We start from the raw sequence: 18,004 nt of genomic DNA, 5'->3' as shown, positions 1-18,004 counted from the left end.
AATGGCAAGTAGTTATTATAGTACATGGCCTCATGTGGCGGTGACAAATCAATTCATTGAGTTGTTAAAGAGTATTTGTTAAGACACATTTAATTTGGTATCATTATAATATATGAGTGAGATTGGTAATTATTAATGGGTTGATTTGTTACCTCTAGCCTAACGATCCTTTAACCAGGTCTGCAGCAACATAAGACAGCAGAGAGACTCAGAGAGTGGATCCTCCAGAGAGCTGGATCTGGATGCCTTTCTTATTCGAACCCTTCAATCTGGAGAGTTCAAATCTTCTGCATCAATCTGGAAGACGACATTTGTTTGTCTGTTTCAACCAAGAAAAATGTCGCCTCTCACTAAAACAAAGGCACCCGAAAAAGAACCACAGGAAAAAGCCTCCAAGTCCCCAACATTTTAGGGAAATTTTGATTTATATTAGGGTTCCAAGAAAATGAATGATTTATATTTTTTTATTTATATTCCGAAGAACTGGTTCCCAGACTTTCGTTGTTGGAAGAAGCGGGACCTTCTAAACGAATATAGTCGTACATAATTCCTTGGAAAGGACTTATACTCAATGCTCGAGTTAGAAAAATGGTATTGTTCCCTTCCAGCAGCTGAGCACCTGGAATGCCGACACTGTACAACCCATACAGCCCATGAATTCCATGCCTTGCTATCGTATTGTCGTTTCCAATTTGTCCTGTAGAAAATAGAGGATTGCTCGCTTCTAGGTCGTTGATCCGAACCTTGACGACGAGATAATCAAACAAAATTTTCTCAGTAAAAATATAATGGCATTTCTGTTAATGGTTATGAAGTTGTAAGAGTGAGCAAGTAATACTTGTAATTCAGAAACATGTGCTGTTGCCAGTGCTATTCGTAATGTGTAGGTATTGTTCTTGCCCACAGTGTCAAGTGTGAACTTAATCTGCCATGTTGATCCTTGGTATGTGTTATTACCTGTCTTCCTGCAGGAAAAACATAAGATCTTAATTAGCTGAATATTAGAAATTAGCAAATGAAAATCTCGATGTTAAAAAGAGGAAGATTACATTTTTCTATCGCTTCTTGTAAAAAAAAAAAAAACTAAAAGAACATATTAAACTTTCTGATAACATAATATGCCCTAATGCCGCGACATATATATAATTTGTGAGTAAATTGATTACCTAGTAACCTGAGCGAAGTAAAAATCTTTTCGATAATCGTTAACACCTACTGTGTAAACCAAATCATTGTAAGGATACAGCTCTGCATATCTTTCCCATAATCCATATTGCCTAAACCTGTCAAGTACCACAGAGAAATCTGAATTTCATAATATACATAGCTAGCTTGTGATTAAAACTAGAAATTTTAGGTTAGAGAAGAAAATTATTTGCAAGAAGATGCAAACCTGTCAGTGTGATTGACGTAGAGTTTGTTAATGTAGTTTGGATTAGGATCAGGAATATAAAACTCTGCTGCAGTTCGGTCTGGGATGCCTATTTCCCAGAAAGTTGGGCCACTTCTTGGAGGTTCATATACAAGTGTACCCACATCAACATTACAACCTGCAGCTTTATTTACATTTTAGATACCATACATAGTGAATTTATAAAACTATGATCATTGATCAATACACAAACGGTAGATACTAATCAAACTGCCTCACGACGTACTCAACCCAACTCACAAATGACTATATTTTTCTTTGTACGTATATGATGCATATATAACTACTAGAGTTAACCTAATTAAGTGAAAACAGAAAATGTGTAGAAAATAATATTAGACGTATCTATATATTTTGCATACCAAAAAACAAAAAGCAAAAACAAGAACATATTATTGAATAGAAATAAAACAAGAGTAAAACAAGACCTGGAGTTATAGTTACTTCAGCATCATGTCGATAGTCACCAATAAAACCAGGAACCCATGCATAAACATTATAGATCCCTGGACGTATTCCACTTATAGAGAAGAAGCCTTGATCGTTTGCTTTGGTCCAAAATTGGTAACCCTGTAAGAAAAATATCATTGCTGAGATTGCTATATCATACAGAGACAAAATATTATAATATTTTGGAATGAGGGGACTCTGAATATCAACCTATATATCAAGGTGTTAGTATCGTATGGAAATTTGAGAATTAAATATATACCTTGCAATCTAGTTGCCATGATCCAGCATCTCCTGGAGCTGCCAACCCTACCAGTGTACCATTTCCGAATATGTCTTCAGTACTGATATACCTACACAAACATATTGATGTTAAGTTAAATTTTCCTTAATTAGAGACAGACACCCGGAAAAATTAAATGGTGATTAGTAAGGTTAATATGCAACAGTCATTTACCCGTCGCGTACAAGTAATCTGCCGGTAACAGTACCGCGTTGATCCGATGATAGAAAGTCTTCCGAACTTGGGAAGTCGTATGGCCAGCTTTGAACCTCAGTTTCCATCTGAAAAATGTTGCAAATTCACAGTTCAATCCATTAATGTTTTTTAGAAATACAAAAAAAAAAACTGTATATACTTAATTTGCTTTTTCTTGTGATATTAACCTGCTGCTTAGCGTCCTCCCATAGCTGCTGAGGTGGGTCATCTTCAGTCACCAAAGAATTAAGATAGATAAAAATGGGGCCAAGAACTTTCTTCCATGGCTCACTGGGCTTAAATTCTATTATCAACTCCGCTCCGGAGTAATGGGTGCTATGAAATATCTGATGATTCCGTGACAAACAGATGATCAGTATTGCCAATAGAGTTGTGAGGAATGTTTTCTTCTTTCTTCTAAAGTGTTTCTTTGTCAATTAATTAGATAGTCTAATATGTTAAATATGTAATAAGAATGCGAAAATCAAGGAGAGATACTAGGGAGATCATCCAAGACATATGCATGTTGTACTTTTATTTCTTCGACTAAGATTTTTTCATTTGAGGTTTTCTTATTAAGGTTTTAATGAATCAACATAAACGCATTTAACACTATCTCAATGATCCAAATAAAGTTGTAACCTTTTTCTTCTGTAGGATTTTTTTCCACTTTTTATAAACTAAGGGTCAAAAAGTAGTGTTGTACTATTAATTCTGAATGGTTCACATAGTAAAGCAGCATGTGTTGTATGGCCGTAACACAATATACAACACCCTCATTCCACTTCAATCTCTAACAAACGTTCTCTCATTTTGACTATTTATAACATCATTTATGTTATAATATATGGAAAAAAATTATACAATGTAGCCATAGTTGAAGAATATGTATGAATGAATTTAAAAGGCAGGAGTCAAGTTTGCTTTAAAATAAAAATGAAGAAAAAGAAGCGTACTTACAGCTAGGGTGGTTGGCCCAACATGGGAAGTAAGGCATTGTTTGAAGGGCCCACCAGATTTGAACTCTTGACTAGGAGTAATCTGCCAGAATCCCACGGGTGGTTCAGTGGATATCCATCCATGAACCCTATTGTCCTTATTCTCAATTGAGTATTGATACTTATCATCTACCTGGAAAAGTAGACCAAATCAAATCCCTAAATCAAACAGAGAAAGACAATCAATCCAACAGATATAGAAACTCCGTGAATTGTTAATTATGTGATTGAAAATGCTTTCTTGTCTAATAACTTGACATGTATGCTATAACACAATCAAAATCGACTAATATAGCGTCCCGTACAAGTATATACCTTGCTGACAGTAGATTTTTTGCATAAGTAACTGTTACATGCATGGCTATCCATTTTAGTATAATATCAAAAGTGGAGAATAATATGACGTGTTTTAATGTTTTAATTTTGACCATTAATATTAAATTTAAGAGTGAGTGACTATAAATTCTTAATCAACAAATGGGTAAGAGAATGAGACTCAAATAGCAAGTAGAAAAAAATTGTTTTCTTTTTTTGTTCTAATTGTTGGACTTGTAGGGAAGTTGGTTTTTTAAGTGGCAATAGGAAAAATGATTGTTAGAAGAAATTAATACTTCTCCTTTGAACTGTGGCTCCACGGGATTGACAAGCAAGACTGCCTCTGGGTAAGCCAAGGCTTGGCCTCTTCCTTGCAACCGATCATCTGGAAGTGGCATGTATCTTTGCCTTTTGTCTGATATTGCCATGTAATGAAACCTACGCAAAGATTAATAAGAAAATGAAAACAAAATAATGAAATAAAATTCGTTTTATGCTAGGTGAATTTTGCATAAATGACCATTAACTAATTAATTAAGAGTTTGTTTGGAAGTGCTTTTAGAATGACATAAATCGTTTTCGGTAAAATTGATTTTGGGATGTAAAAACACTAGTGTGCAGGAAGCACGTAAAAGTTTTTTCAAGATGCACTTGGATTTTTGTTAAGTATTAGTTTCAAAAATATTTTTATAAAAAACGCTTTCAGTAATTTTATAAGTCTTTCCAAACGAGCCCTAAAATAATAAAAATTTCGAGTCATGTAATTATCAACGGGTTACACTTGGGCAATATGCTTTGTTAAGTAGTTGTCAATTCATGATAAACCTAACTAAATTCCACCAACTCGGTGCGAATTATATGTTGACCTAGAGACTACCTAATGCCTCCATATTGGTGCTATAATCATCTTCAGGTCTGTTCACGGGAAGGCACATTCGTCTTTTCGATCAGACTACAGTTTATAAATTCATAAAATATGATATGTTCTTTGAAAAATGATCAAACTATGTATGGCATGTTTGTTTCTTAGTCAAATCAAATTAGTTCTTAGTTATCAACTCACCTACTTTTAAATTATGTTTACTCCTTAGAAAGAATTTCGCTTGCTTTTATTAGACTTACACATTTCAATTTGTGACCCTTGCACTTATAATATTAAAGAACGAGAATAAAAATGGGCCAATTATATTAGAAGTTTAGGCAGAAATCAAGTCACTATAGTTAACAAAAAAAAGTGAAATAAAGAGTATAAATTATCCAATATATGATTGGATTTTATTTTTATTTTTTATGATACAAGCGAACACTGTAATCTAAACTAGAGGAGGAAGATTTAAACATGAGAGGCAGAGATTAGCGTGTACACTATTCTAGACAAACTTGGCTAATTTCATAGCTAATTTCATGTGTGCATATCGATTTGACGTTTTTTTTTATTTTGGTCAGTCATATATTATTTGATTATAATTAAAAGTGAAACTTACTTATCTTTTCTGAGCTTAAACACTGTCCTCGTGTTGGTCAAGTTGAAAGCAGGCCATTCCTTCAAGTGTTCATAAATAGCGTAAGTGTAGAAGCCTGACGAGTTGCGAAGCATAACAAACCTTAAAATAGAAATTATTTTGTCACAAAATAATCAAATAATTAAAAAATTCACTAGCTATTCCTTTTATTTTATTTTTCTTCCCTTTAAAACTGACCTTATGTCTATGTTTAAAGGAACAAGCTTGCCCTCTAGAGAGGGATCCCACATTCTGGTGAATGAAAGCTCTATCTGGTCCTCAGTTTCCACTATAACTGAAAAATTGGTTCCTTCAATCCTGCCAATAATCGTATTTTTTGAAATAATTCATAACACAAATAAATAATCAGGATCGTTCCAATTTTATCCGATATCTCTGAAGGGACCAAATAAATAATCAAGACCAATTGAACATTCTTCTATTTACTTTTGGTAATATATTGTAATATATTATAGCATATATACATGCATTATCAAGCAAATCAGATCCAGAAATAATTTCTATTTCCAAATTATAAGCGATATTGTTACTGTTAAGCTTTATTGACTGACCATAAATACTTTACAAATAAGTAAACGCACCTATCAAATGCTCCTTTCTTTCTTGTAATTCCTGGTGCGGTCCAAACCAGGTCCCAGTACCTACAGAATAAATAATATACATAATAATTAATACCATGGTCTATCAAGAAATTATTATTGTTTGAATTAAGACATTTCATTCATTGAATGAAGAAAGTTACAAATGCATATTCATAAAAAAAAAAAAAAAAAAAATTAAAAAAAAAAAACTGTAGTATATTTAAATTAATTTTTTATTTAAAAAATCCCTAATAAAAAATGTATGAAATCACCAATGCAAGAAATACCATATATTTGTAGCGAGAGACCGCCATACCCTCTATTGGGAGCCTCGTTAAGAACTTCAAGCAAATTGTCGACGCCGTTATATTGTAGTCCGGTGACCACCCCTCCTGGTTTTGATAGCGTCATCTGGAGAATTCCATTTTCCACCACCACCTGCCAAATGAATAATAATAATAATAGAAAAGTAACGACACCGTTAGTCAGAAGGGTATACAAAATTCAATATTCTGAAAAAATATAAACTCACCTCTTTATCACGGATATGCAACTGTAGGCCGCTTGTACTATTTTGTGCAGCAGCCAGGAAATTCATGGCTTGGATGAACAGAATGATGGTGCACAATTTTGCCAAACAGTGACATGTCGATTCGGAAGCCCCAAAAACGTTGCCGGTTGGTACCCAGCCTAATCTGACATGAAAGGTCGACATGTGAACCGTGAAACGCCGGCCCGTGATCGGGACGTCAATTTGTGGCCAAGTTTCCGTGAACAAATTCTCTTGTGATTTCTTTACTTTGTCGCCTCGCCTCCACTCTTTGTGTTTGGTGAACCAGACGAGCATGCACTAACTAGTCGTTGGTGGAAAAAGTATACAAACCCTCTCCTACTCATAAACTCATAAACATTCTTAATACACACACACACACACACACACACACACACACACACACGCACGCACATACATACATACATACATACATACATACATACATATTTATATGATTGTGTATGTATATCAGTATATGCATATATATATATATATATATATATATATATATAATATGTGTGTGTATATATATGTTTAAAGATGGTTTGGGGAAGAAACGTCTATATTAATAAAGAAGATCCAATCAGTAAAAGTCATTTATGCTGTACATGTTAGGAAAACCGTTGTGTGGATCCGATTTAGAGAGATGCATTTTTCTTTCGTTGCTTTGATTTGCTTTCAAATTAATTTATTGTATTTTTTAAGGGGAAACTATGGAACTTGTTTACGTTTGACATGAAAGTTAATGGACAATTGACCAAAAAAAAAAAAAAAAAAAAAAAACAAAAGTTAATGCTCCCAAAATTTTGGAATAATGTATCTAATCATATTCATATTTTGACTTTTAGGAAGTTTATTTATTTGCTACAATGGATAAAAATCACGGAGTCAAAAGTTAGGTTAAATGAAATAAGATCTCTTGTGATGACTATTGTTAAAGTGGGAATCATACTGAAAGATTATTCTGTTAGACTCTCTCGTAGTATTGAATTGTGTTATACATAGCCGATAAGGCCAATTAAGTTGTAATTAGTTTATGTATTTTATCTCATAGTATTCAGCTCTAATATAATTATCGGGCAAAGTAATTGTTCATATTATTAATATAACAATTAGTCCAAAAAAATAAGCAGTAATCGGAATGCAATCTATGGGACGGATTGATGAACCAACAACCTAATAATGATATTCTAAAATGTTCATATTCATTGGTTTTCAATTGAGCATTAACCACCAGCTAAAAACTAGTATTTATCTGATATATGATGGTGTTTTTCATTATCATTGTGTAGTGACACTAATGTAGATATTTAGTGCTCAATAGAGATTGTTTACTGAATGCGATCGATAAAAGAAGATCTTATATAGATGTTTGTTACACATATATTCATGTTAGTAAAATCTTTTAAAGCATAGTGTAGCATTAATCCTTAGACCTGAGGTTTTGTAGTTGTCTTGTGAATAGATTCATCTTTGCATTTGTTAAATGTTGTGCTCTAATCAGGGTATAATCAAGACATCGTTGCAATTGATTGAGACATTTATGGAGACAAACGAATACTCAACAAGAGATCACTAACCTCTGAACTGGGAGGCAAATGCTCAAGTGAATGATTCTGAAGTCTTTGGCCAGAGTGACCTCATTATGTAATCATGAAAAATATCACTTAGGCAAGTGACATGATATTGGTCTATTTAAAGTGATTAGAACCATTGTATTAGAGAAGGATCATACTACATAATAAATACAACGAAATAGACTCTCCTTTGTAATTGTATATCAACTTGTTGACTATGAAATACATTTAGGAGTCACTCAATCCGTTAAAATAATCAAAGGACTCTGAATCTTTTTCACAGCATATTGATTATACCTAATTCATCACACACTCTATTCTTGTGTTAAAATATTAGAAAATGATACATACGAAAAGGGAAATACATAATTAAGACTTTAATTAATTATTATAAAGGATAAATAGAGTGGTTCGGCTTCAAAATGGTTCGGGTTTGACTGGGGTTGTTAAGTCCAATCCAATAGAATTAACTTAAGCCATTTAAATGACTTAATTTAACAAAAGACCCAACTTTAGCCTTATGGCCGATTGTGGGGAAGGAAGTGTGTGATGCTAAGTTTATATCAAAAGGAGAAATCAGGTTTCATTTCTTTTTCTTTTTTCTACTTAATTGATTAAAACTTTTTTCGTTTTCAACTTTTGGTCAAAGTTCTTAGGTTTTAAATGTCTTTATTTCAATAATAAAATATTTACATGTCAAAATAATTAAATTTTATTTTTAAATATATTCATTTAGTGTTAGAAACGTCACATTTGATATGTTTATATTTATGACTAAACTTTGTATCATGTATTTTTATTTTTAGTTTGTACTCATTTTTAATTTGCAACCCCTTTTTTAATTTGTACCAATTTTCTTTATAGTTTTAATTTGTACCCATATATTAATATTTTGCTCCCATATTTTTAAAATTTTTGTTTGTACTCATAATTTTTTTCACCTTTTGTTTGCACCCATACTTTATTTATAATGTACCCATATTTCTTAAAAAGTGTACTAGTTATATCACTACTACAATATAGGCTATCACCGGCGGACCAAAAACCGACAAGAAACCCCGATTTCTGTCGGAAATTTGGCAAAAATCCGACATAAAACACTGCAATGTCGGATTGGAATAGCGACGCCATTGCTACCGTCACTAAAGGGCTTCAGCGTCGCTTTGTTCGCTTAATCCGCCACTACGCAGCGTCGGTTTAAAGCGACGCTGATGTTAACGTCGGTTTAAAGCGACGCTAGTCAACAATTAACTAAATAAAATATGCAAACTAGTGACGGTTTAAAGCGACGTTAGAGAACAATTAAATAAATAAAATATGCAAACTAGTGACGATTTAAAGCGACACCACCTTTGATAATAATAATTTAAAAAAAAGTCGAAATCTGTTTCTGTATTCGTTCTCAAATAATTATAACTCAAAAAAATTATATAATCGAAATAATAAATTTCAATTTTAGGCCAAAACAAACAATAATAAAAATAATTCAAAAGAAAAATAGTGCCATAATATACAAATGTTTTACATCTAACATTCCATATAATTTACAAAAATTCATCCTCCATGCTTTCCTGTGCTTGCCTTTGTCGAAGACCACATATTTTGTAGCTCCATAGTGCCATATATAATACTAGCAACTCCATGCTACCATGCTTGCCATCAGATCAGTGCTCCAATACTTTACTACTTCAACATTAAGGCTCTAATCTCTATAGATTAAACTCAGGTTTTATACCTTTAAAAAATTATGGATCTGCGATTTCCAGTGTCCTTGCTCTTCAGATCCAACATGCATAAATACAAAAAAAACAATTAAAAACCAAGAAACAAAAATAAATTTTCAATTTAAGCATAAAACTATTTAGAATACAAAATAGAAACTAAAATTAATAATCATAATAATTTAAAAATGAACCACCTTCAAGCTTTTCCTCCTCGAATTGGAGTTCTTCAGAATGTTGATCTTCAAACTGGTGATCCAAAGCAAACGGGGAAGGAGTTGAGGAAAAAATGAAAAGGAGGAAGAAGGGGACACACAGATGAAATGGGGAAGGAGAAGAAGAAAGTCTGAAATTGGGGGAGAAATGAAAGCACGGTTGAAATGGGAAAGAGAGGGGTTTAAATATGGGTACTTAGTTTGCGTCCGTTAAAACCGACGCAAACGTCTGACACTTTTTTTGAAATTCACATAGCGTCGCTTTAATGAAACTCGCGTCGCTTTAATGAAACTAGCGTCGCTTTAAACCGACACAAACTTCTGACACTTTTTGAAATTCACATAGCGTCGCTTTAATGAAACTTGCGTCGCTTTAATGAAACTTGCGTCGCTTTAATGAAACTAGCGTCGCTTTAATGAAACTAGCGTCGCTTTTAACCGACGCCAACTTCTGACACACTTTTTGAAATTCACATAGCGTCGCTTTAATGACACTAGCGTCGGTTAAAACCGACACTAAGTCTCTCCATCCATTCAAACAAGCGGGAAATTTCCCGCCTAATATTTCAAATACTATAATTTTATATATATTAATTTTATAACCCTAAAAAATACTATAATAATTATATATATTAATGTAACAATTTTATACCCCTAAAAACTATAATAATTATATATATATATATTAAATTAAATTTTAAAAATTGGTGACCGTTGGATCAGTTTCAATATACATACCATTCAATTTCTTTAAGTGTTATACATACAAAATAAATAAATTTAAATCTACTTAATAAATATATATATATATATACACACACCATTGAACTTGATGGGATACAAATTCTATGGAACTTTTCGATGGTTATAAAACGAAAAACTAATTTAAATCAATATGTCGCTTAAAAGCGACACTGGGTTTCAAAATATTTAAAAAAACTAATTTAAAGAGACATTGGATTTCAAAATATTTAAAAAAATAATTTAGTGTCGGTTATAAGCGACACTCATATAAGGGTAGGTTTTTGGGTGTGCAAAGCACCATTTTTGCACAAGTCAAACCACCTGGTTTTTTCTTCTAAAAAAGAAAACATATAATCCGTATAATACCTTCTGGTCCCAAAATAAGATCTCTTCAATTAATTGGAAGGATACTTCTGAGAATTTGTATTACACAAGAGCAAAAAAATAATAAAAGTTGAGGGCCATATTTGTGCGCTATACAGCACACACACTCCACACTCTGTCCATCAATTGATAGTGAAATTAGTTTGACGGTTGAGATCGTTGAAATTAGTTTCGGAGAATTCATAGCCCATCAAAACAATAGATTGACTAACACTTAGAGTTTATTTATACTTTCATTAAGTATAACATAAGATTTTGTGGTATCCACTTGTGTAAATATTTTAATTTGAAGATCGAATTCATTCATTCTATTCATAAAGGGTCAATGAGTGTAGCTGTAAAAAATCATCAAAATCGGAGTTAAAATAACCGTTAAATCGTGATTTTTCGTTTATAACCGTCGAAAAGCTTTGTCCCGTTACTTGATCTCTGAATGTTTGTTTTTTGTGATTTTTTGCTGATGTGATCTCGAAGCATATGCAAACAAGTTTGACGGTTGGGATCGTTGAAATTAGTTTCGGAGAATTCGTATCCCATCAAAACAATAGATTGACTAACACTTAGAGTTTATTTATACTTTCATTAAGTATAACATAAGATTTTGTGGTATCCACTTGTGTAAATATTTTAAATTGAAGATCGAATTCATTCATTCTATTCATATAGGGTCAAGGAATGTAGCTGTAAAAAATCATCAAAATCGGAGTTAAAATAACCGTTAAATCGTGATTTTTCGTTTATAACCGTCGAAAAGCTTTGTCCCGTTACTTGATCTCTGAATGTTTGTTTTTTGTGATTTTTTGCTGATGTGATCTTGAAGCATATGCAAACAAGTTTGACGGTTGGGATCGTTGAAATTAGTTTCGGAGAATTCGTATCCCATCAAAACAATAGATTGACTAATACTTAGAGTTTATTTATACTTTCATTAAGTATAACATAAGATTTTGTGGTATCTACTTGTGTAAATATTTTAATTTGAAGATCGAATTCATTCATTGTATTCATATAGGGTCAAGGAGTGTAGCTGTAAAAAATCATCAAAATCGGAGTTAAAATAACCGTTAAATCGTGATTTTTCGTTTATAACCGTCGAAAAGCTTTGTCCCGTTACTTGATCTCTGAATGTTTGTTTTTTGTGATTTTTTGCTGATGTGATCTCGAAGCATATGCAAACAAGTTTGACGGTTGGGATCGTTGAAATTAGTTTCGGAGAATTCGTATCCCATCAAAACAATAGATTGACTAACACTTAGAGTTTATTTATACTTTCATTAAGTATAACATAAGATTTTGTGGTATCCACTTGTGTAAATATTTTAAATTGAAGATCGAATTCATTCATTCTATTCATATAGGGTCAAGGAATGTAGCTGTAAAAAATCATCAAAATCGGAGTTAAAATAACCGTTAAATCGTGATTTTTCGTTTATAACCGTCGAAAAGCTTTGTCCCGTTACTTGATCTATGAATGTTTGTTTTTTGTGATTTTTTGCTGATGTGATCTCGAAGCATATGCAAACAAGTTTGATGGTTGGGATCGTTGAAATTAGTTTCGGAATTTGTATCCCATCAAAACAATAGATTGACTAACACTTAGAGTTTATTTATACTTTCATTAAGTATAACATAAGATTTTGTGGTATCCACTTGTGTAAATATTTTAATTTGAAGATCGAATCCATTCATTGTATTCATATAGGGTCAGGAGTGTAGCTGTAAAAAATCATCAAAATCGGAGTTAAAATAACCGTTAAATCGTGATTTTTCGTTTATAACTGTCGAAATTAGTTTCATAGAATTCATATCCAATCAAGTTCAATGGTGTGTGTGTATATATATATATATTAAGTAGATTTAAATTTATTTATTTTGTATGTATAACACTTAAGAAATTGAATCGTATGTATATTTAAGCCAATCCAATGATCACCAATTTTTTAAAATTTAATTTAATATATATATATATATATATAATTATTATAGATTTTAGGGATATAAAATTTAATTTAATATATATATAATTTAATATATATATATATATATACACACTTTATGTCGCTTAAAAGCGACACTAGTATTTAAAAATTATTAAAATAATGTTTACGTCGGTTTAAAAGCGACACTAGTATTTAAAAATTATTAAAATATATGTTTACGTCGGTTTAAAAGCGACATAAACATTTAATAACGCTTATAAGCGACAGTAAATCTGACGTCATGTTCGGTTAGTGTCGCAACTGCCTAATCCGCTACTATATTAGATTAAAGCGACACCACCCTCCGCCACTATAGCCCCCTTTTGTAGTAGTGTATGTAAAATGCATCTATTTTTTTAATGTAAAATCTATTTATTTTTTAATCTAAAATGTATTCATTGTTGTTTATATATAATGTACACATTGATTTCTATATAAAATGTACCCGCTTTTTTACATATAAAATGTACACATTTTTTTAATGTATAAAATGTACCCATTTTTTTGGGTATAAAATCTACCAATTTTCGTCAAATTCATCATTTTGGTCCATCACTTTCAAAATCAATCAATGTCGTTCTTGACATTCACTATCCCACATCAATTTGGTCATTCCGTAAAGATTTTGTCAATTATTTTGTTAGTTTGTATGTGGGACCCACAAATCCAATGGAATGGTGACACGTGGATTGCCCAAAATAAGGGTTTTTATCGCAAATGGTTCATGACATTGATCCAACTCCTCATTTTAGTCCTTGAGTTTCAAAAATCGAAAAATTTTGTCCCTGATTTTCAATACCGCACGTCAATTTAATCCTTCTTTTAAAGTTTTGTCAATATTTTTTGTCCCACTAATCCAATCATATGGCGCCACGTGAATTAACTATAAGAAACTATTTTTTTTATAAGATTTAAAACTAAAGTAAAATAAGAAACTAAAAACCAAATTAAAAGAAAATAAAAGTCATTGTCGTCTTCATTAGGTATGCTAAAAAAGAAAAAGAAGGCACCATGACACCATGAAGTACTTGGTCCCCTGAACTCACTCCTCTTTCTCTCTAGTTGGTTATAGTCCTATCAAATTTGAATTGAATTTGGATTCGATTTTATTGAATTTAGATTGAATTTTTTCTTATTGGGGTTGTAGGATGCCAAATAAATGTCAACACGAAATACTCGTCATTTGGTTTACTCTTTAAAAAAATAGTTTCTTCTAGTTAATCCATGTGGAGTCATATAATTGAATTAGTGGGATCACATCAGCACATAAACAAAAAATATTGATGAAATTTTAACTTGATGTGCGGTAGTGAAAGTCAAGAACCAAATTTATTGATTTTTGAAACTCAATGACCAAAATGAGGAGTTGGATCGATGTCAGGGACTATTTGCGATAACAACCCTTATTTTGTGTAATCCATGTGTCACCATTTCATTGGATTTATGGGTCTCACATATACAAACTAACGAAATGACCAAATTGATGTGGGGTAGAGAATGTCAAGAACAATATTGATTGATTTTGAAAGTGAGGGACTAAAATGATGAGTTTGATCAATCTCAAGGATCATTTGTGATAAAAACCTTTTTTTGTTTGCATCAAATTGTAACAACTATTTCATCATTCATAACAATACACACACACACACACACACACACACACACTTGACATTTATTAATATACATTTTCAAAAGGAATTATATTGTTATATTGAAAACATCCAAAAGTAGTTTAATTAAATTAACCAATAAATTTAAAATATAAACTTAAAACTAATAAATTATCGAGGGGACTATGTGTAGCACATTCGGTTTGAGATGGTTTATGAGTATGGCCTAACACTATTCATTTTACAGACTTTACCACGATGCTCAGTCAGTAGATAATGATGCTTAATTAACTCCTTACTCATACCGATCTCATTCGTGACTTTGATCTTGGCTTGTAAAATCAAAGGGAGATCAAGCGGGAGTCACTATTTCATAGACGGCTAGGAAAAGAAGTCATAGGCAACAGAATTCCCACCCATTAGCAGCAGAGTCAGGAGCTTAGAGACCATCCAGCAGAAAGGGATAAAGATCACATATTGATGAGTGAAGCATTAAGGAGTGTTCATTCTAGGCTAGGCCTTTGCTCCGACGTGCCTTCTCGCATTGGGTCTAGGGCCAGTTTTCATACTTGACTCGGTCCCTAGTGAAGTCTTCATAATGGACAGAGCTCAGGCATATCATTCACTCCCACCTTGGTTTTAGGGGTGCTTTAAGAATCACGTCAGCGCACCATCTACGAGGAGAAATAACACGATGGTTCGTCCGAAGTAAGCTCCACCAATTCTCTAGTTTAATAATTGTAGGAAGCGGATCGCAGACCACCGTGAAATTATGGAGCAGTAATGGTAGTAGGTGAATATCTATCATATCCTGGTAAGACAGACAATTGTTGCTCAATCAGTGAATCAGAGACTTCAGGCCAGAAGAAAACTTGGAGGTAGTGCTACACAGACAAGCGACCACCGTAAATGTTTTACCATTCATAGACGAGATCGTGCAGATGCGACCTCTCCAGAGGTTCTCAATCATCCTTCACGCCGTTCAAGAGAGATTTGGACCTAGACCGGCACCTGAAACATTACTGAAGTGTTATGACACGTCACAAGCAGAACGAAGCCTTGATGTCCAAATTTTTTTGCTATTATTTTGCAAGGAGGGAGCTGAGGATTGGTTCCACTCTCTGGTCCTATAGTCTATTGGTAATTTTAAGAAACTCTGAAACTTATTTCTTAGAAAATCACTTCGAGGCAAATTCTATGAATTCACCTCCCCAGCAAAAGGAACGCTCAGTATCTTTGAGTGATGTCAGGCACCTTAGCTCCCATGTCGAGTCGTAGAACATCTAGACATAAGAAAAATTTGAGCATACCCTACACAAGGAAGTTGATTGAGTGACTGTCTCACCATTCTCTTATGAGAATGAGCAGACGACTCTTATAAGAAGATTTTCAACTCCCACCTTTACACTGTTTTAAGGGGACTCAGATCCAAAGAGACAATTGGAACACTTTAGGATGACGATCCTTTGATGCACAAAGTCTATGCAATGACTTTGCAACGAGCTGCACAAAACTGGTTCTATACTTCAGAACCCCGTTCGATTAATAACTTTGAGGATATTATCCTCGATTTTATGAAGGAATATTCCTCTTACAAGGTCGTCAAAAAGCTGTCAGACCATCTCGTCATTGTCCAAAAGAAATCTATCAAATCGCTTCATGGTTACATTAAATGATTTAAAGAAGAAAATGCCAAAATTGTGGGATGTGATTGTAACATCACATCAGTCACATTCAAAGGTAGCCTACCAGCTGATCACTCTCTACAAAGATCTTGCCATAAATCAAAGCTTATTTTTGGAAGATGTTTTTGTTATGGCTAATGCTAAGCAAGTAGTTAAGGCAATTGACCTTGCAAAGAAGTTTGCATGGACCTCAATATATGGAGCTAGACAGAAGACTTCTGGTGGGAATAACCACAGAGGAGAAAAATACAAGGCGCACCTTTCCAAATGAATATCTTTCCAAGAAGAAGCAAATGGAGTTCACCATCCTTATCTGCCAAATAATTCAAGAAGTGAAGGAACGCCTTGGCTGAGAAGGCCGTCATCGATGAAGAGTGATCCAAACAAATAGAATAAAAAAAAGTATAGTGCATTCATGCATCATATAGTGATAATACTGGTAAGTTCATTTATTGGTGCAACCATCTTTATGAGAAGAAAGGCCATTGCATAAAGTATGGGCCAAAAAGGCCATTTAAAATATCAAAGATTAGGATGCAGGGAATGAACATTCACAAAAGACGATCAAGATTAACAAGATATTGGCTAGACCAGAGGCTCGTAGCGTTACCAATGGTGAGAAGAAGCATAAGATCCAGCAGGCTACGATGGTAGCCCAAATATTCACTAAGAGTTCCTTTACAGAGGATGACTTAATAGTCGATTTCTCCAAGAAGGATTTAAATGGACTTGATTTATTGCATGCTTTGATTATAAGCAGAAAATAATAGTGCCTATGCACTCTGGTGCGGGATCGATCCTATTGATCCCTCTCCCCTTAATAACTAACAACTTAACCTACTAATGAAACAAACATTAAGTTAATGAAACAAAGGCAAGAGAGAATTATGGAGAAGCATAGCAGGGGATTTGAACCAAGAAACAAGGGAAACGGAATTGAGATGGGAAAAGCAAAGAAATTAGGAAAATACCCCAAAATGGGACAATTTCTTAATCTCAAACAAATCAACCATGCACACCATGCACAAAACAGAATTACTAAAATATCCACATATAAATACTAAAAATTAGAAGTCCATTGCATCACTTTTCTCATTTGGAAGAGAGGGATGTTGAGAGAGCTTTATGAGCTATAGGTTTCTGGGTTGGGCTCAGATCTCTGAGCTTCTCTTTCGAAGGGAGGGAAGTCTAAAGAGAGATGAGAATAGCGAGTTAGGTTTTGAGTTGACCTCATACTCTGATTTTGAACAAAGAGATGAGAGAAAGGTGTGAGAAGAGTAAGCTGGGTTTTGTACCATATTTTCTGTTGTGGTTGGAAAGTTCCATTTTTTCCGGCAACTGAAGCTTCGATAGGCATAGTAAAATAGAGGGTTTAGTTCTAAGTTCCTTCATCAAGGATTATAAATGGGTTGTTTGTAAGATGAATTAATACTTAGAAGTTAAATTAGGGTTTGTGTTTCATGTTAGGGCATATGGGTTGTGGAATAAATTTCGGGTTTTGATGACAAAACTGGGATAGAACAATTTCTGGTTCAAGTGTGCAATTGCAAAAATTTGTGGAAATTTTTCCGCAATATGCATATGATGTGCATGGCATCTTAATATGAGAAGCGAGAATGTTCACTAGTTATGATGCACATATATTGTGCCCCGAAATTTAGAGAGTATAACCACAACCTAGTTGGCCTTGGCGAAAAACTAAATTAAGAAAAAGTTTAGAGGATATTAAGGATCATGCATGTCCATGAAATAACGACAA

At 33.3% G+C, this 18,004-nt stretch overlaps 1 protein-coding gene across 1 annotated transcript; it reads right to left on the bottom strand.

The window, feature by feature from the left end:
* Positions 1–387: 387 nt before the first annotated feature.
* On the bottom strand, positions 388–6,720 carry LOC137717711 (uncharacterized). The gene is made up of 15 exons (XM_088684874.1): positions 6,310–6,720; positions 6,094–6,215; positions 5,778–5,837; positions 5,374–5,493; positions 5,158–5,277; positions 3,970–4,111; positions 3,321–3,491; positions 2,549–2,707; positions 2,340–2,446; positions 2,145–2,235; positions 1,861–2,002; positions 1,394–1,550; positions 1,167–1,283; positions 839–965; positions 388–743 (listed from the first exon to the last, which is right to left on the bottom strand). The coding sequence occupies exons 1-15, from the start codon at positions 6,622–6,624 to the stop codon at positions 465–467; spliced, it is 2,229 nt and encodes a 742-aa protein (XP_088541000.1). The 5' UTR covers positions 6,625–6,720; the 3' UTR covers positions 388–464.
* Positions 6,721–18,004: the final 11,284 nt, after the last annotated feature.

Source organism: Pyrus communis, chromosome 15 (genome assembly GCF_041283825.1).
Source record: "Pyrus communis isolate YQ-2024b chromosome 15, ASM4128382v1, whole genome shotgun sequence".
Taxonomy (NCBI): domain Eukaryota; kingdom Viridiplantae; phylum Streptophyta; class Magnoliopsida; order Rosales; family Rosaceae; genus Pyrus; species Pyrus communis.
This window is presented reverse-complemented; position numbering and strand designations above follow the sequence as displayed.